The sequence below is a fragment of the Anomaloglossus baeobatrachus genome, chromosome 8 (genome assembly GCF_048569485.1).
Source record: "Anomaloglossus baeobatrachus isolate aAnoBae1 chromosome 8, aAnoBae1.hap1, whole genome shotgun sequence".
Taxonomy (NCBI): domain Eukaryota; kingdom Metazoa; phylum Chordata; class Amphibia; order Anura; family Aromobatidae; genus Anomaloglossus; species Anomaloglossus baeobatrachus.
In genome coordinates this window covers 63489607-63504212 of record NC_134360.1, presented here as the reverse complement: position 1 = coordinate 63504212, position 14606 = coordinate 63489607, and the positions used below count along the sequence as shown (strand labels likewise).

Genomic DNA, 14606 nt, shown 5'->3' with positions numbered 1-14606 from the left:
AGAATTGCACAAGATATTTCAGACCTTTCGTTCCCAGACATAGACATGCACAAGTGTATAGAATTTTACGAAAAACAGAGAGAAGTAGATTTGCGGCACAGTATAGCGGATGCAGGAGAAAGTGTTATTCTGTCCAATGGAGACCCCGTTGTTGTAAAAATCATTATGGAGGAGACTGTCATGGTAAGGATCTGCTTTAAAGCAGTTGTCTTCAATACTAAAGTGACCTTTGTATAATTGAAATCTCCCATCCAAGACCAGCGTCGCTCCAGCGATGTTGGCGCCATGCATGTTGTCATGTGAGCACTGCAGGCAATCAGCGGCCACTGATCGGCTGCAGAGTTCTGTCAGACAGCACCCTAGGGTAACAGGTGGGAAGGCTGTAACCCAAAAGTGGCTTGTGATGTGCTGCAGCGTTCACGTGACATAACAGCGTTACGGGACCGTAGGGAGACACTGCACCCACATAGCTGGAATGAGTATTTAATCTCACCTTCGCATACCTGTGCTTCAATTTGACAGATATTCCTCAGTAGGGTCTAAAACCCCATTAAAAATTGCTTGCGCAGTATAATATTCACTATCACGTTATGCAGAAATTGAAATTTAATCAGATATGCTAATTAGGTTAGGGGGCATAAAGGTGACCCCCTGTCTACCCAAGTCTATGAGGGCACAAAATCCCCCACCATTACAGCGTCCCTACTCTCAAATGACAGGAGCTTCTTCTTGTAATGCTGCCGTGAGTGTGTGCCCAGCACTGCCTATGCAGAGTGCAGAAGTCAGGATGAGTCGGTCATCTACTGATAAGGTAGAGAATTAATGACAAAGCTTAGTATAGTGAAATGAGCTTGGTTACCTCAGTTGCTGCCTATGCAGAGCGCAGAAGTCAAGATGAGTTGGTCATTTCTGCTTAGGTGTAGAGAATTAGATGACAAAGCTTAATATAGTGAAATGAGCTTTGTTGCCTCAATTGCTGCCTATGCAGAGCGCAGACGTCAAGATGAGTTGGTCATCTACTGCTTAGGTAGAGAACAAGATGAGAACGCTTAGTATAGTGAAATGAGCTTGGTTACCTCAGTTGCTGCCTATGCAGAGCGCAGCAAACTATAAAAAAACTCATCTGGACAGGCTGCACTGTGCATAAGCCGTGACTGAGATGATAGAAGATCATCACTAATGAATGGTAGTATTGAATCATGTGTACTGTCTTCATTATTAAGAGCTGCTTTTACATTTATTACACTTATTCTCAACCCTAACGAAGATTAGAGTAAAGGGGGCTTTACATGCTACGACATCGCTAATGCGAAGTCGTTGGGGTCACGGAATTAGTGACACACATCCGGCCGCATTAGCGATGTTGCTGCATGTGACACCTATGAGCGATTTTTGCATCGTCACAAAAATGTGCAAAATCGCTCATCGGTGACATGGGGGTTCATTCTCGAATATCGTAACTGCAGCAGTATCGAAGTTGTTCCTCGCTCCTGCGGCAGCACACATCGCTCCATGTGACGCTGCAGGAACGAGGAAGCTCTCCTTACCTGCCTCCCGGCCGTTATGCGGAAGGAAGGAGGTAGGCGGGATGTTCGTCCCGCTCATCTCCGCCCCTCCGCTTCTATTGGGCGGCGGTTCAGTGACGCTGCTGTGACGTCGCTGTGACGCCGCACAGACCACCCCCTTAGAAAGGAGGCGGATCGCCGGTCACAGCAACGTCGCCGGGCAGGTAAGTATGTGTGACTGGTCTGGGCGATGTTGTGCGCCACGGGCAGCGATTTGCCGTGTCACACAACAGATGGGGGCGGGTACCCACACTAGCGATATCGGGACCGATATCGCAGAATGTAAAGTGGCCTTTAGGCTTAATCATTACTCTTAGGGCTAAGGTTATGGAAAGGGTAATAAAAGTATTAGAAAAAAAATAAATTGTAATAAAAAGTGTAAAAAATAATAAAATAACTGCAAATAACTTAATAAAAAAAAGTATGTCAGATTTGGGTAAAAACTACAAACAAACTAAAAGCTCAAAGAGCAAACTAAAATATCAGTATTTTCTTCAAATAATAATACATGTACTTGTGGAATAACTGGTTCAACTGTGGCACAACTAGAGTCCGATGGGCTCCGGTGCAAGATTTTAACCTGGGTCCCCCCCCCACATGTTTATCAAATGTATGGGCCCTTGTAGCATTCTAAATTCTGTAAAGACATAAGTGTTGCATTTCCCCTTATTATTTAGTAATGTCCTTCATCCTGGGCTCCGTCTAGATGTATATGTCCCCCATTCTGCTATATGTCCCCTATCCTTGTATATATGTCCACAATCGCATGATGGGTAAAACCAGTGAGCTGTCTCAAGACCTTCACAACCTTATTGTTGCAAAACATACTGGTGGCCTTTGCTACAGAAGAATTTCTAATCTACTGAAGGATCCAGTGAGCACTGATTGGGCCATAATCCAGAAGTAGAAAGAACATTATTTCACCATAAATTGTCCATGACCAGGTGCTCCCCACAACACAGAGGTGTGAAATATCAAAAGAGTTATCCAAGAGCCAATGGCCACCTCTGGAGACCTACAGAAAGACCTGGAATCACCAGGTATATTTGTTTACAAGAAAAAAAATAAATAATGCACTCCCCCACCATGGCCTGTATGCACGCTCCTGTATGCACGCTCCTATATGCACGCTCCTGTATGCACGCTCCTATATGCATGCTCCTGTATGCACGCTCACCATGCAGGACTCCATTGCTGAACAAAAAGCATGTTCAAGTGCATTTACAATTTGGTTAACCACATTTAGACAAGTCTGTGATATACTGGGAGAATATAGTCTGGTCAGATGAGACCAAAATTAAACTCTTTGGATGCCATAATACAACCCATGTTTAGAGGCCAAAAAGCACTGCAAACACCATGTCAGCGGTGAAGTGTGGTGCTTGGAACATCATGCCGTGGGGCTGTTTCTTCGCATAGGGCACTGGCAAATTCTTGTTCTTGAAGGAAGGATCAATGGACAAATGTACCGAGACAATCTAGATAAACATCTGCTGCCATCTACCAGGATGAATATGAAACAGGAGTGGACATTTCAGCAAGACAATGATCCCAAACACGCAGCCAAGAAAACTCTCAATTGGTTTCAGAGAAACAAAATAAACCTCCTACAATGGCCAAGCCGATCACCGGAGCTGAATCCAATAGAAATGTATGGAAGGTACTAAAATTCAGAGTTCCTAGAAAGAGGACATAGGAAGAATGGCCCAAAATCGCACCTGAGCAATGCATACAATTAGTTTTTCCGTGCAGGAGGCATCTTGAAGCTTCATCACCAACAAAAGCTTTTGTATTAAGTATTAAATAAATTTCAGTAAGTGTTGAATAATTTTTCCCTGTATCATTTCTCATGATTACATGTAACATTTTATGGACATCTATGATTTGATTTCTTTGCCTGTGTGGACTGGATGGGTTGTTATCAACATCTGGGGAGAAATTAATGTCAATAGCACCTTTAGAGACATATATACTTAGAAAATTGGGGATGGTGATGATTGGTTCAACACTTACGGTATTTCACCTACTGTATGTCCCCATCCTGGTGTGTATTTCTCCAACCTTGGTATATATGTCCCCCATTCTGGGTTCCTTCCCGGTGTATATGTCCCTCATTCTGGGTTCCTTCCTGGTATATATGTCCTCCATTCTGGGTTCCTTCCTGGTATATATGTCCTCCATTCTGGGTTCCTTCCTGGTATATATGTCCCTCATTCTGGGTTCCTTCCTGGTATATATGTCCCTCATCCTGGGTTCCTTCCTGGTATATATGTCCTCCATTCTGGGTTCCTTCCTGGTATATATGTCCTCCATTCTGGGTTCCTTCCTGGTATATATGTCCCTCATCCTCGGTTCCTTCCTGGTATATATGTCCCTCATCCTCGGTTCCTTCCTGGTATATATGTCTCCCATTCTGGGTTCTTTCCTGGTATATATGTCCTCCATTCTGGGTAACTTCCTGGTATATATGTCCTCCATTCTGGGTTCCTTCCTGGTATATATGTCCTCCATTCTGGGTAACTTCCTGGTATATATGTCCCTCATCCTGGGTTCCTTCCTGGTATATATGTCCCCCATCCTGGGTTCCTTCCTGGTATATATGTCCCCCTTCTGCTGCTTTTCTTTACTGCATTGAAAAAAACCCCACTATTCTTCTCACCCTCCTTCACCACGCGGCATCCTCTGTAGCTGGCGCAACACTGCCGTGCATGGCAATGTCATCCGGCAAAGCCGATGTGAGCTGCCTGCCTCTGATTGGCTGGTGGCATGTATTGTGGTGCAGGGACTTGACGAGTCTCTGCACTGCAATACACCCCAGCTGAATGTGCCTTCTCAGGCACATATCCAGCTGAAGTAGGCGTGGAGTTGGCAGGACCCTCTGCAGTACAGGTATAGTCACGATCTTTACCCCTGCGGTTCGGTGGTGGACTAGTGGAAGTGACTTATGGGGTGCCAATGGTTGACGGATTAGTGGGTGGTATATAGTTACTTTTCCATGAGTACTGGCACCCTACGCTACACCATTGTTCAGCTTCCTCACTGGTTAGTCGCAGCGCTAGCTTGCCTGAAGTGAGCATTGTCTGCAGAAACAGCTCAGGCACCAGGGATCGAGGCGAGGCCTACAAAACCAGGCATGTTGTATTAAACTTCAGTTTCTGCAGAACGGAGGTAGCACTTAGAAAACTTAAAGTGGCAATTTTTCTATGGACTGTATTCCTGCAAGGCTTGTATGCTTAACTTATAGTGTCAGTTTGGGCTTTAATTGATTGACATCATATTCTATTCACATCATGGCTGTGTCCCACATCAGACCTGAGGTAAGTAACCAACACATTAACCATACATTGGGGTTTTTTATGTTATAAAGTGACAATTGTAGCATCTTGACGTTCTAACGAATGATTCCATATTTCAGTGTGTCCTGGTGGGCTGGAGGCTCCATGCAGTAATCATGGATCATGTGATGATGGCATGCAACAAACTGGGCAGTGCAACTGTGCATTAGGATTTAATGGGACCGCTTGTGAGATCTGTGCCCCCCAAAGATATGGCCCAAATTGTGAAGGTAAGCTTTTACTAAGTTACTTTTAGCATTGTGACTGTATTACTACATGGTTAAAAGCTGTGCCTATTATTTGAAAGTGTAAATGGGTCAAAGAAGAAATTTTTTCCCCATGCGGATGGGAGGTCGAGTGATCACGTCTGCGATTTCCATATTTGTGTGACGGCTAATCTAACTCTAGTTCTCTCAGTAGAAGAGAATATAGAAGTCGTATAAGACTAGTTGGCATGTGACCGTGCACTCACACAGCCAATGTAGGGAAATGGTGACAGTGTGTGCATTGTTCAATGTCAAGACTCAGCAGTCTGCAGTCACACAGGGAATACAGGGGAATGGTGACAGTGTGTGCATTGACAACTGTCAAGACTCAGCAGTCTGCAGTCATACAGGGAATACAGGGGAATGGTGACAGCGTGTGCATTGCCCACTGTCAAGACTCAGCAGTCTGCAGTCACACAGGGAATGGTGACAGTGTGTGCATTGCCCACTGTCAAACGCTATTTGCCCGAAGGGCAACAAGAGGTACCCTAACTAAAGACCTAATCAAATAAACTTTATTAAATTATATAATTGGACAAGGATTAAAATTGACAGGTGTTTCATAAGTGTTCAATCACATCCAATTGAAGTGTGAATGGAAGTTATCCTGAATTTGATTTGGCCACTGGAGTCCACCACTATTGGTAGCCCTATGGTGAGGTCACTACCAGAGGTTTTAAAAGGGGATGTAACCCCTGTTTTCAGCGTTCTATAGCCTCAGCCCCTGATGAAGCCAGTCATGGCGAAACATGTCGGGGAGGTTATTAGCTGTTAGGTAGTTTTTAACAGGCAGTGTAGGTGATAGCCAATCATATTATGTTAGGAATTATCCAGAGTAGTGTCGGTCCGCGGCCGCACTCATCTAATACGGAATAGGCCTCCCACCTGCCAATTTTAATCCTTGTCCAATTATATAATTTAATAAAGTTTATTTGATTAGGTCTTTAGTTAGGGTACCTTTTGTTGCCCTTCGGGCAAATAGTGTTTGTCACACCCGGTCAGCGTAGGAGTAATTATACAATCAGAGGTTAGTGTTTGTTGCCCACTGTCAAGACTCAGCAGTCTGCAGTCACACAGGGAATGGTGACTGTGTGTGCGCATTGCTCACTGTCAAGACACCGCAGTTTGCAATCACACAAGTATTGTAGACCCTTCTTTTTATATTGTAAACTCCCTTTAAAGGCAATGTATTATCTATAATAATATGAACCAGAAAATGATAAATATCTTTTTATTTTTATAATCTGTTTTTTTCTTACTGATTGTAAATGCTAACAGAAGAACAGGAGAGATGGGAGACCCTCATAATCATGAGCAGAAAATAGAATAAAAAAAAGAGATCTGCTTTACAGCAGGTACATGGACCATAGATGGTGACAAGATCCACTGATTGCAATATAGAGAAATACAAAATACTGTCCAGCTCACCTGTCCCCCGAGTGCTCCCGATCAAAAGTTCCAACTATTTAATTACCGTACCTCCAAAAAAGAGGATCCATCACTTCTAAAAGGGTAGACTTTATTCCATCAGTAAGTAGCAAACGGACAGAGTGGAAACCCACCATGATGTATGTTGACGCGTTTCAGGGCTAAATGTTTCCTTATGATTAAGAGGCCTTGAAACGCGTAAACCTACATATTTCTGGATCTCCGCTTTGTTGGATTCCAATTTTTTTTTCGCCATGTTTGCCCTTCTGAAGACCATTAGTGTTCTGTTCTCACCCATTATGGTACTCCTTTCATGGCTCCCATAGAGTGTGATGCCCCCTGTACAAAGTATGATACCCCTGCAGCAATCCCTCAACAAACACCGTGTGATGAACCCACAGTGGCCCCAGCAAAGTATAAAACCCCCACAGTGCTCGCAACACAGTATGATATCCCTACAGTAACACACACACACAGTATAATATCCCCTCAGTTCCCAAACAGACATCATGAGACCCCTGTAGTCACTCCGCACCCCATAGTATGATGGCCCCCACAGCAACCTAAACAGTATGGTGAGCTCCACAGCCCCCCCAAACCACACAGTAGTATGACTCTTTGCCCCCCCCCACACATACAGTATGATGGCTCAACAGCTGATCACACAGTATTATATCCCTTAAAGACCCCCCCCCACACACAATGTATGATGTCCCCAGTCCCACACAGAGTATGATGGCCCTCATAGCCTCCTATACAATACACTGTGTGCAGAATTATTAGGCAAATGATTATTTTGATCACATGATACATTTTATACATGTTGTGCTACTCCAAGCTGTATAGGCTGAGAGCCAACTACCAATTAAGTAAATCAGGTGATGTGCATCTCTGTAATGAGGAGGGGTGCAGTGTAATGACATCAACACCCTATATAAGGTGTGCTTAATGATTAGGCAACTTCCTTTCCTTTGGCAAAATGGGTCAGAAGAGAGATTTGACGGGCTCTGAAAAGTCCAAAGTTGTGAGATGTCTTGCAGAGGGATGCAGCAGTCTTGAAATTGCCATACTTTTGAAGCGTGATCACCGAACAATCAAGCGTTTCATTGCAAATAGCCAACAGGGTCGCAAGAAGCGTGTTGGGCAAAAAAGGCGCAAAATAACTGCCCATGAATTGAGGAAAATCAAGCATGAAGCTGCCAAGATGCCATTTGCCACCAACTTGGCCATATTTCAGAGCTGCAACGTTACCGGAGTATCAAAAAGCACAAGGCGTGCCAAGAAACATAAGATAAAACGTCAAGACTCGGCAAAGAAATATCTTAAGACTGATTCTTCAAAGGTTTTATGGACTGATGAAATGAGAGTGACTCTTGATGGGCCAGATGGATGGGCCAGAGGCTGGATCAGTAAAGGGCAGAGAGCTCCACTCCGACTCAGACGCCAGCAAGGTGGAGGTGGGGTACTGGTATGGGCTGGTATCCTCAAAGATAAACTTGTGGGAGCTTTTCGGGTTGAGGATGGAGTGAAGCTCAACTCCCAGACCTACTGCCAGTTTCTGGAAGACAACTTCTTCAAGCAGTGGTACAGGAAGAAGTCGGTATCATTCAAGAAAAACATGATTTTCATGCAGGACAATGCTCCATCACATGCATCCAACTACTCCACAGCGTGGCTGGCCAGTAAAGGTCTAAAAGATGAAAAAATAATGACATGGCCCCCTTTTTCACTTGATCTGAACCCCATTGAGAACCTGTGGTCCCTCATAAAATGTGAGATCTACAGAGAGGGAAAACAGTACACCTCTCGGATCAGTGTCTGGAGGCTGTGGTGGCTGCTGCACGCAATGTTGTAAACAGATCAAGCAACTGACAGAATCTATGGATGGTCGGCTGCTGAGTGTCATCAGAAAGAAAGGTGGCTATATTGGGCACTAATTTTTTGGGGTTTTGTTTTTGCATGTCAGAAATGTTTATTTCTAAATCTTGTGCAGTTATATTGGTTTACCTGGTGAAAATAAACAAGTGAGATGGGAATATATTTGGTTTTTATTAAGTTGCCTAATAATTCTGCACAGTAATAGTTACCTGCACAAATAGATATCCTCCTAAGATAGCCAAATCTAAAAAAAAAAAATACACTCCAACTTCCAAAAATATTAAGCTTTAATATTTGAGTCTTTTGGGTTCATTGAGAACATAGTTGTTGATCAATAATAAAAAAAAAAATCCTCAAAAATACAACTTGCCTAACAATTCTGCACACAGTGTATGATTCCCCAACAGAGGAACCCCACACTAAAACCGTATGATGCTCCCCACAACACCCATACACTATATGAATCCTTAGAGCCCCCCCCACAAAGTATGATGGCCCCCACAGCCACTTTGCACAGCATGATGACCCTTACAACTTCCTACAAGTACTGACTAACCAAATAAAAACAATTACTTGCCTCACTCATTCTCTCGATGCACAGCTATGATCAGTGCAGCACATGGACTGAGGCTCTGCACAGCAGGCGCAATATGGTGACGTACCCAGCTGCACAGAGACTCCTGTCGCGGGCGGAGGAGGGGACGCCGCGCTCTCCCTCTGCTGCTCGGGTCCGGCCGCCACGGCCGCTGCGGCCTGCTGCTGCTCGGTGGCTCGAGCGATGAGCCGGATCCCGGGGACTCTAGCGGCGTTCCTCGCCCATGAGTGAAAGGGGGTTGTTGGGTGTGGGGATGGTTTATTGTCCGTGACGCCACCCACGGTTGTGGTGATTTGTTGGCACCACCGCTGCTCTGTATGGGGATCCCGGGAAGGATGGTATGGAGCAGCCAGTTGTTGTGTTGCCCCTCCGTGGGTAGGGGTTGGTGATCCCGGGGCCCAGTGATGAGTTGGGAGATGCAGGGCTTGGTGGGCGCAGGGACGCGGGAGCAGCGCTGTGCCTTGCGGCACTGTGGTACTCACTCAGCCTGAGACGTTGACACAGTTTTACGTTAAACCACACGGCTGGAAAGACGGTTCCCACGGACGGCTGCACTTGCTCTCCCAGTAGGTAACGGTGATGTCCCTTTGACCTGCACCTAGTGTTTCTGTGTTGGTAGCGATGGGTTCCCACCGGTAACCCGCTCCCCGGCTTGGATATGGGCCGGAGGAGCCCTGCTTTGCCTGCAGACGCTGGCCCCGAGGAACTGGTGCCCTGGCGGTGGCGGTGTTCCTCCTTAATGGTTGGACTTTTGCCTTCAGTCGGGACTTGGTTGTTGGGGGATCGACGTCCCCTTCACTGACGGATTTGGCAAATTATGGCGACTCCTAGCCTTGCCGGGGTCCGAGAGGCCCCTGCCCTGGTGCTGACTATCCTTCGTATACTGCTCCAGACCGCCGGGCCACTACCCGTCCGCGGTCCTTCCAGCAACCTCCGAGCAGTCCCCCTCCAGACAATCACCGCTGTTGCTGACCTTGCTGACACTGTCCTGCACTTAGCCGGACCCTCTTCAGGGCTTTCTACGCTCACTTTTACTCTTTTCTTCTTCGCTCCACTACCACTTCACTTTCACTTAGCTCCTCTACCACTTCCTTCTACTTTGAACTTCCACTTCTATCTCGACTCCTTAACTCAACTTGCTTCCTCTCACTTGACTCAAGCTCTTCCCTGAGCTGACTGACTGGTTCTTCCCGCCTCCAGAGCTGTGAACTCCTCGGTGGGCGGAGCCAACCGCCTGGCCCACCCCCTGGTGTGAACATCAGCCCCTGGAGGAAGGCAACAAGGATTTTGGTAGCTTTGGTGTTCCTAACTGGGATGTAGGGTGTGGTGGTGTGATGACCTGTGACCCCTGGCTTGCCCAGGGCGTCACACTCCGACCACAGGCTGCAGGGGGCACAAGGAGCCAACCCCCTCTTCCCGAGGTTTATTGCCCTGAGAAGGACTGATGGGGATTTAGGGAGATATTGATGGAGATACCTGGGGTTACTCGTTGCCAGGCCGCTGTAGGAGAGGGATGTCACAGTGGCCTGGCCCGCTTCCGTTACCTTGGCGGTGTCAATAAATAAGGATTGTAGCGATTTGTGATGCCACCTGTGGTGTGCGGCTATAATTGGAGTTGCGGCTGCAAGGGGTTTCCTTCTGAGGGCAGATGGTAGTGCAGCTTTGTTAGTACAGCTCTCCACAGGCAGAGCTCAGGCCCAAAGGGAGGTTGGGAGTTGTAATCTCCTGCTGCTGGAAGGATTGGAAGACACAGGGGTTGCAATCAAAGTTCTTTGCTCACTGAGATGTCACCGCCTTTGGACTGCCGGACTCTGCTGTCATGGGCTCCAGCCAATCCCGGATAGTTCGGAAGTCAGAACCGGTGCTTCTTTCTGTGAGTCCTTCCTGCTTGCGTTGTGTTGTGTGAGTCCCTGCGGCTTGAAGCTACGCTGGGACCCAAGTCCTTGTATTGGCTCCGTTCCTGTCCCGTATGGCAGGCAGCACGAGACCTCTACTGGTGCCGGTCTTGTGTCATGACTCCTGGCTCTAGTGTGCACTTTATGTGGGCCAGAAGACTTAAAATCTGCTGCCCGCAGATTCTGCTGGTGGGACGTGCAGTACCCACTCAGACTAGGGTTCCGCATCCTGTTTTGTGCCCTCAGTCCTGAGGGAGCTATGGCGCAGCTCTCCCCTCAGCGACTGTCCCCTCTCCTCTCCTCACTCTGTTCGTGTCTGTCTCTGTCTCTATCTCCCCCTTCTGGTCTTGGGACAAGTTCCTCCAGCCTCCCGTCCCCAGGAACTCTCTACTGCAGCTCTGCTTCTTCCTTCTCTCCCTTCCTGTCTCCTGAGTGAAACTGGCTCACTCCCTCCTTTCTAGACACACCCTCCTCCCACTCACTACACTCCACCCCCGGGTAAGCCGGTATAGGGTGCCATCACCAGTGGTGGCTATCTGTAGCATTAATGGGCCACCCCACCTATGTCCCGGTGGAGATCTGCTAACTGAGAGTGTTATGTGCTTTGTGGTGGTTACCGGCAATTACCTCCTCCGTTCCCTGGATGAATAACGCACCTCAGCCGAGGTGCAGTACCCTGTGGCGACTGAAGCCTCAGGGGTGCCACATAGGTACCATGGAGCCTGATCTGGGCATCCCATGACACAAGACGGAAATGATTCTGGGTTGGTAATGGAAGGAATCAAAATTCTTGAAGATTTCCCAGAACAATGCTCGGGTTCACCATTGTCTTTCATTAGGTTCATTATTCTTGACAAATACTGCAATAGTACTAGGTATTCAGTACAAATATTATTGTAGGTAAGTATTGTAAGATTGACATGCTTTATTTCATGGGGCCCTTGTTATTTTTCAGAATGTACCTGCTCGGAGAAGGGACAGTGTAATGAGGGGATTTCTGGAGATGGATTTTGCTACTGCGCTGAAGGATGGACTGGTGAAAAATGTGAAATCAAGCTGGGTAAGTGTCATGTCACGTTATATACTCATTTTTTAACGAATCTGATCAAATTATTATGTATTAATTAGTGAGTTTGATTATATCAATTGTTTTACCAGTCTCCTGGAAAACGTAAAAAAAAAAATCCTAACATTGTGAAATAATGAAGAAGAAAAAGAAAAAAAAAAACAGGTCCATAATTATTTTTTTTTGGTGTTTTTACTTTGTAAGAAAATTGATCCAACAATGTGACTCGCAAGACTTATATAGGTCTTTTTTTTTATTTAAGCAGTGGAAAAAAAATGTAGTTTGTAGCCATTCTTCTTTTTTTTTTTCCATTGATAGAGTTATGGGGGCTTTTTTTTCTGAAATTGTTTTTAGACCATTTTGGAGTAAATAGGACTTTTTAATTGCATTTTGTTGTTAAGATGCAGGAAGTAAAAACTGAGCAATTCTGGAGTTTTTATATTAATATTTTTATATTGTTTACTGTGAAAGTTTATAAATTACACTTTTACAGACACTGCAGTAAAAAAAAATTCCCCATATTTTATTTTTAAACTGGAAAATGGGGTGTAATTCACAATTTTACGTTTTTAATATCTAAACATTTTTTGTTCATTTTTTTTTTTCTCTTTTTTTTGCCTCCTTAGGGGACTTGAACCATTGATCAGTTGATCACTTGTTCTATATACAGCAAGCTTGTGAGGTTGAGCTACACAAAATGAGTAAGATGGAAGTAATGGGGACCTTTAGCAGGTCCCCAACTGCATTAGCAATTTAAAGGGGTTGTCCACTACTTGGACAAGCCTACATTTACCACCCAAAGTGGCGCAGTATGAGTGGTGCTCTTGACCTCATTCCCGGGGCTCATGGTGTAGTTGTGATGTCAGGTGAGCCTTGTGTCCAATCAGCACTGTCTTCTGTCTCCCCGCCTTCGGACCAAACAAGCAATAAACAGGAAGTGAAGCTCTGCTCACTTCCTGTTTATTGCTCATTTGGTCCGAAGATGGGGAGACAGAAGTCAGTGCTGATTGGACACAAGGCTCGCGTGACATTACAACGTCACATGAGCTCTTGAAACACAAGCCTCAGCACCGCTGGAACGGCGCTGCCACAGGAGGGGAGTATAGGCTTTTTATTTTACCTGGGGAAAACATGGAATCAGAAGGGGTTGTCGTAACAAAGAGCCAATGGGAACCAGTGGACATGTGCACTAGAAATTGTGTCACATACATGATGGTGACAGTGACTGACAGTGGCATTTAAATCCTTCAACAATAACAATGTGGTAAGTTCTGATCGCTGTTGTTACAGGCAGATGCCGGCTGTGTAATACAGCTGACATCAGCTGGGAATGGAGCTGGCTCAACTCCAGAGTCCTCTCTATGAACATGGACTCAATGTATGACCTACTATTACATCCTATGTCGGGAAAGGGTGTATATTGCAAATACTGATGGTTAGTAACTTGGTTACACTGTTTATATTCCTAGTTTTTGCAATAAATGGAATATGGAAACTAAGAAAAAGTGACATCTGTCATGTTATAGCCATATTGACTTACAATGGAGTCTTTCAAGGTTCTCCCATGGAGGCCATCCTTCTGTCTAAAAGAAAAAGTGTTACATTACTCTTTCCATCAAATAGAGAAGACTCTACTTTAGAGGCTCTTTATGGAGCCTCCAGTGCAAACATGATCTGTGCCTTTTATGCTTTATTGTATTAGTTACTTCCTTTATATCAAAAGTTATTATTACATTTTTTTTTCAGCAACTACTCCTGTTTGCTCTCCAGAATGTGATGGCAATGCCACATGCCGGACCGATAATGAATGTGAATGTGACCCATTTTACGAGGGAGATGGAAGAACATGCAGCGGTTTGTAGATACAGCATATGATACTTAAACAAGGTTGTACAAAGTTTGGAAGTTATCCGCTATGTATTGGATTAGGGATACCTTGCTGATAATTGGAAGTCTGACTGCTGGGAACCCTTCATCTAAATGGAGCGATGTCATTAGAAAAAAAAAGCGGTCAGCAGCACTCTCTAAGGGGACGCAGGGTCAGAAAACTCCAAGGAACCCACGTGAAGATAATCAGTATATTCACGATAGACAGCGTCCAAATCCTGCATGTGAAAGGAAAACAAAATGTATTCTGCCATATGTAAATGACAACGTTTTGACCTTTAAGGCCCCGTCACACACAGAGATAAATCTTTGGCAGATCTGTGGTTGCAGTGAAATCATGGACATATTGTTCCATTTGTACACAGCCACAAACCTGGCACTGATTGTCCACAATTTCACTGCAACCACAGATCTGCCACAGATCTATCTCTGTGTGTGACAGGGCCTTAAGAAGGACTTTATCAAGTACTGGACAAAGACCTTCTAAAGGTCGAAACATTGTCATTTTGTATTACTGTCACATCGGGATTTGGACGCTGTCTCTTGTGAATGTAAATGGAGCGATGGTCCTGCATATGCATCTCTGCTTCATTAATTCTCAGTGGGACCGTCGGAGATAGCCAAGTGCAGCGATCGGCTGGAGTTGAGCCCTGCTATTAATGGATGGAGCAGCAATGCGCATGCTCAACCT

The 14606-nt window shown here is 45.4% G+C and overlaps 1 protein-coding gene across 1 annotated transcript in view; it reads left to right on the top strand.

The window, feature by feature from the left end:
* Positions 1–14606, top strand: part of LOC142249827 (stabilin-1-like) — a 281112-nt gene that overhangs the window by 238310 nt on the left and 28196 nt on the right. Inside the window, exons 48-50 of the mRNA XM_075321739.1 lie at positions 4981–5130; positions 11918–12022; positions 13775–13882. Coding sequence (XP_075177854.1) covers positions 4981–5130; positions 11918–12022; positions 13775–13882 — 363 coding nt within the window. The remainder of the gene's footprint in view (positions 1–4980; positions 5131–11917; positions 12023–13774; positions 13883–14606) is intronic.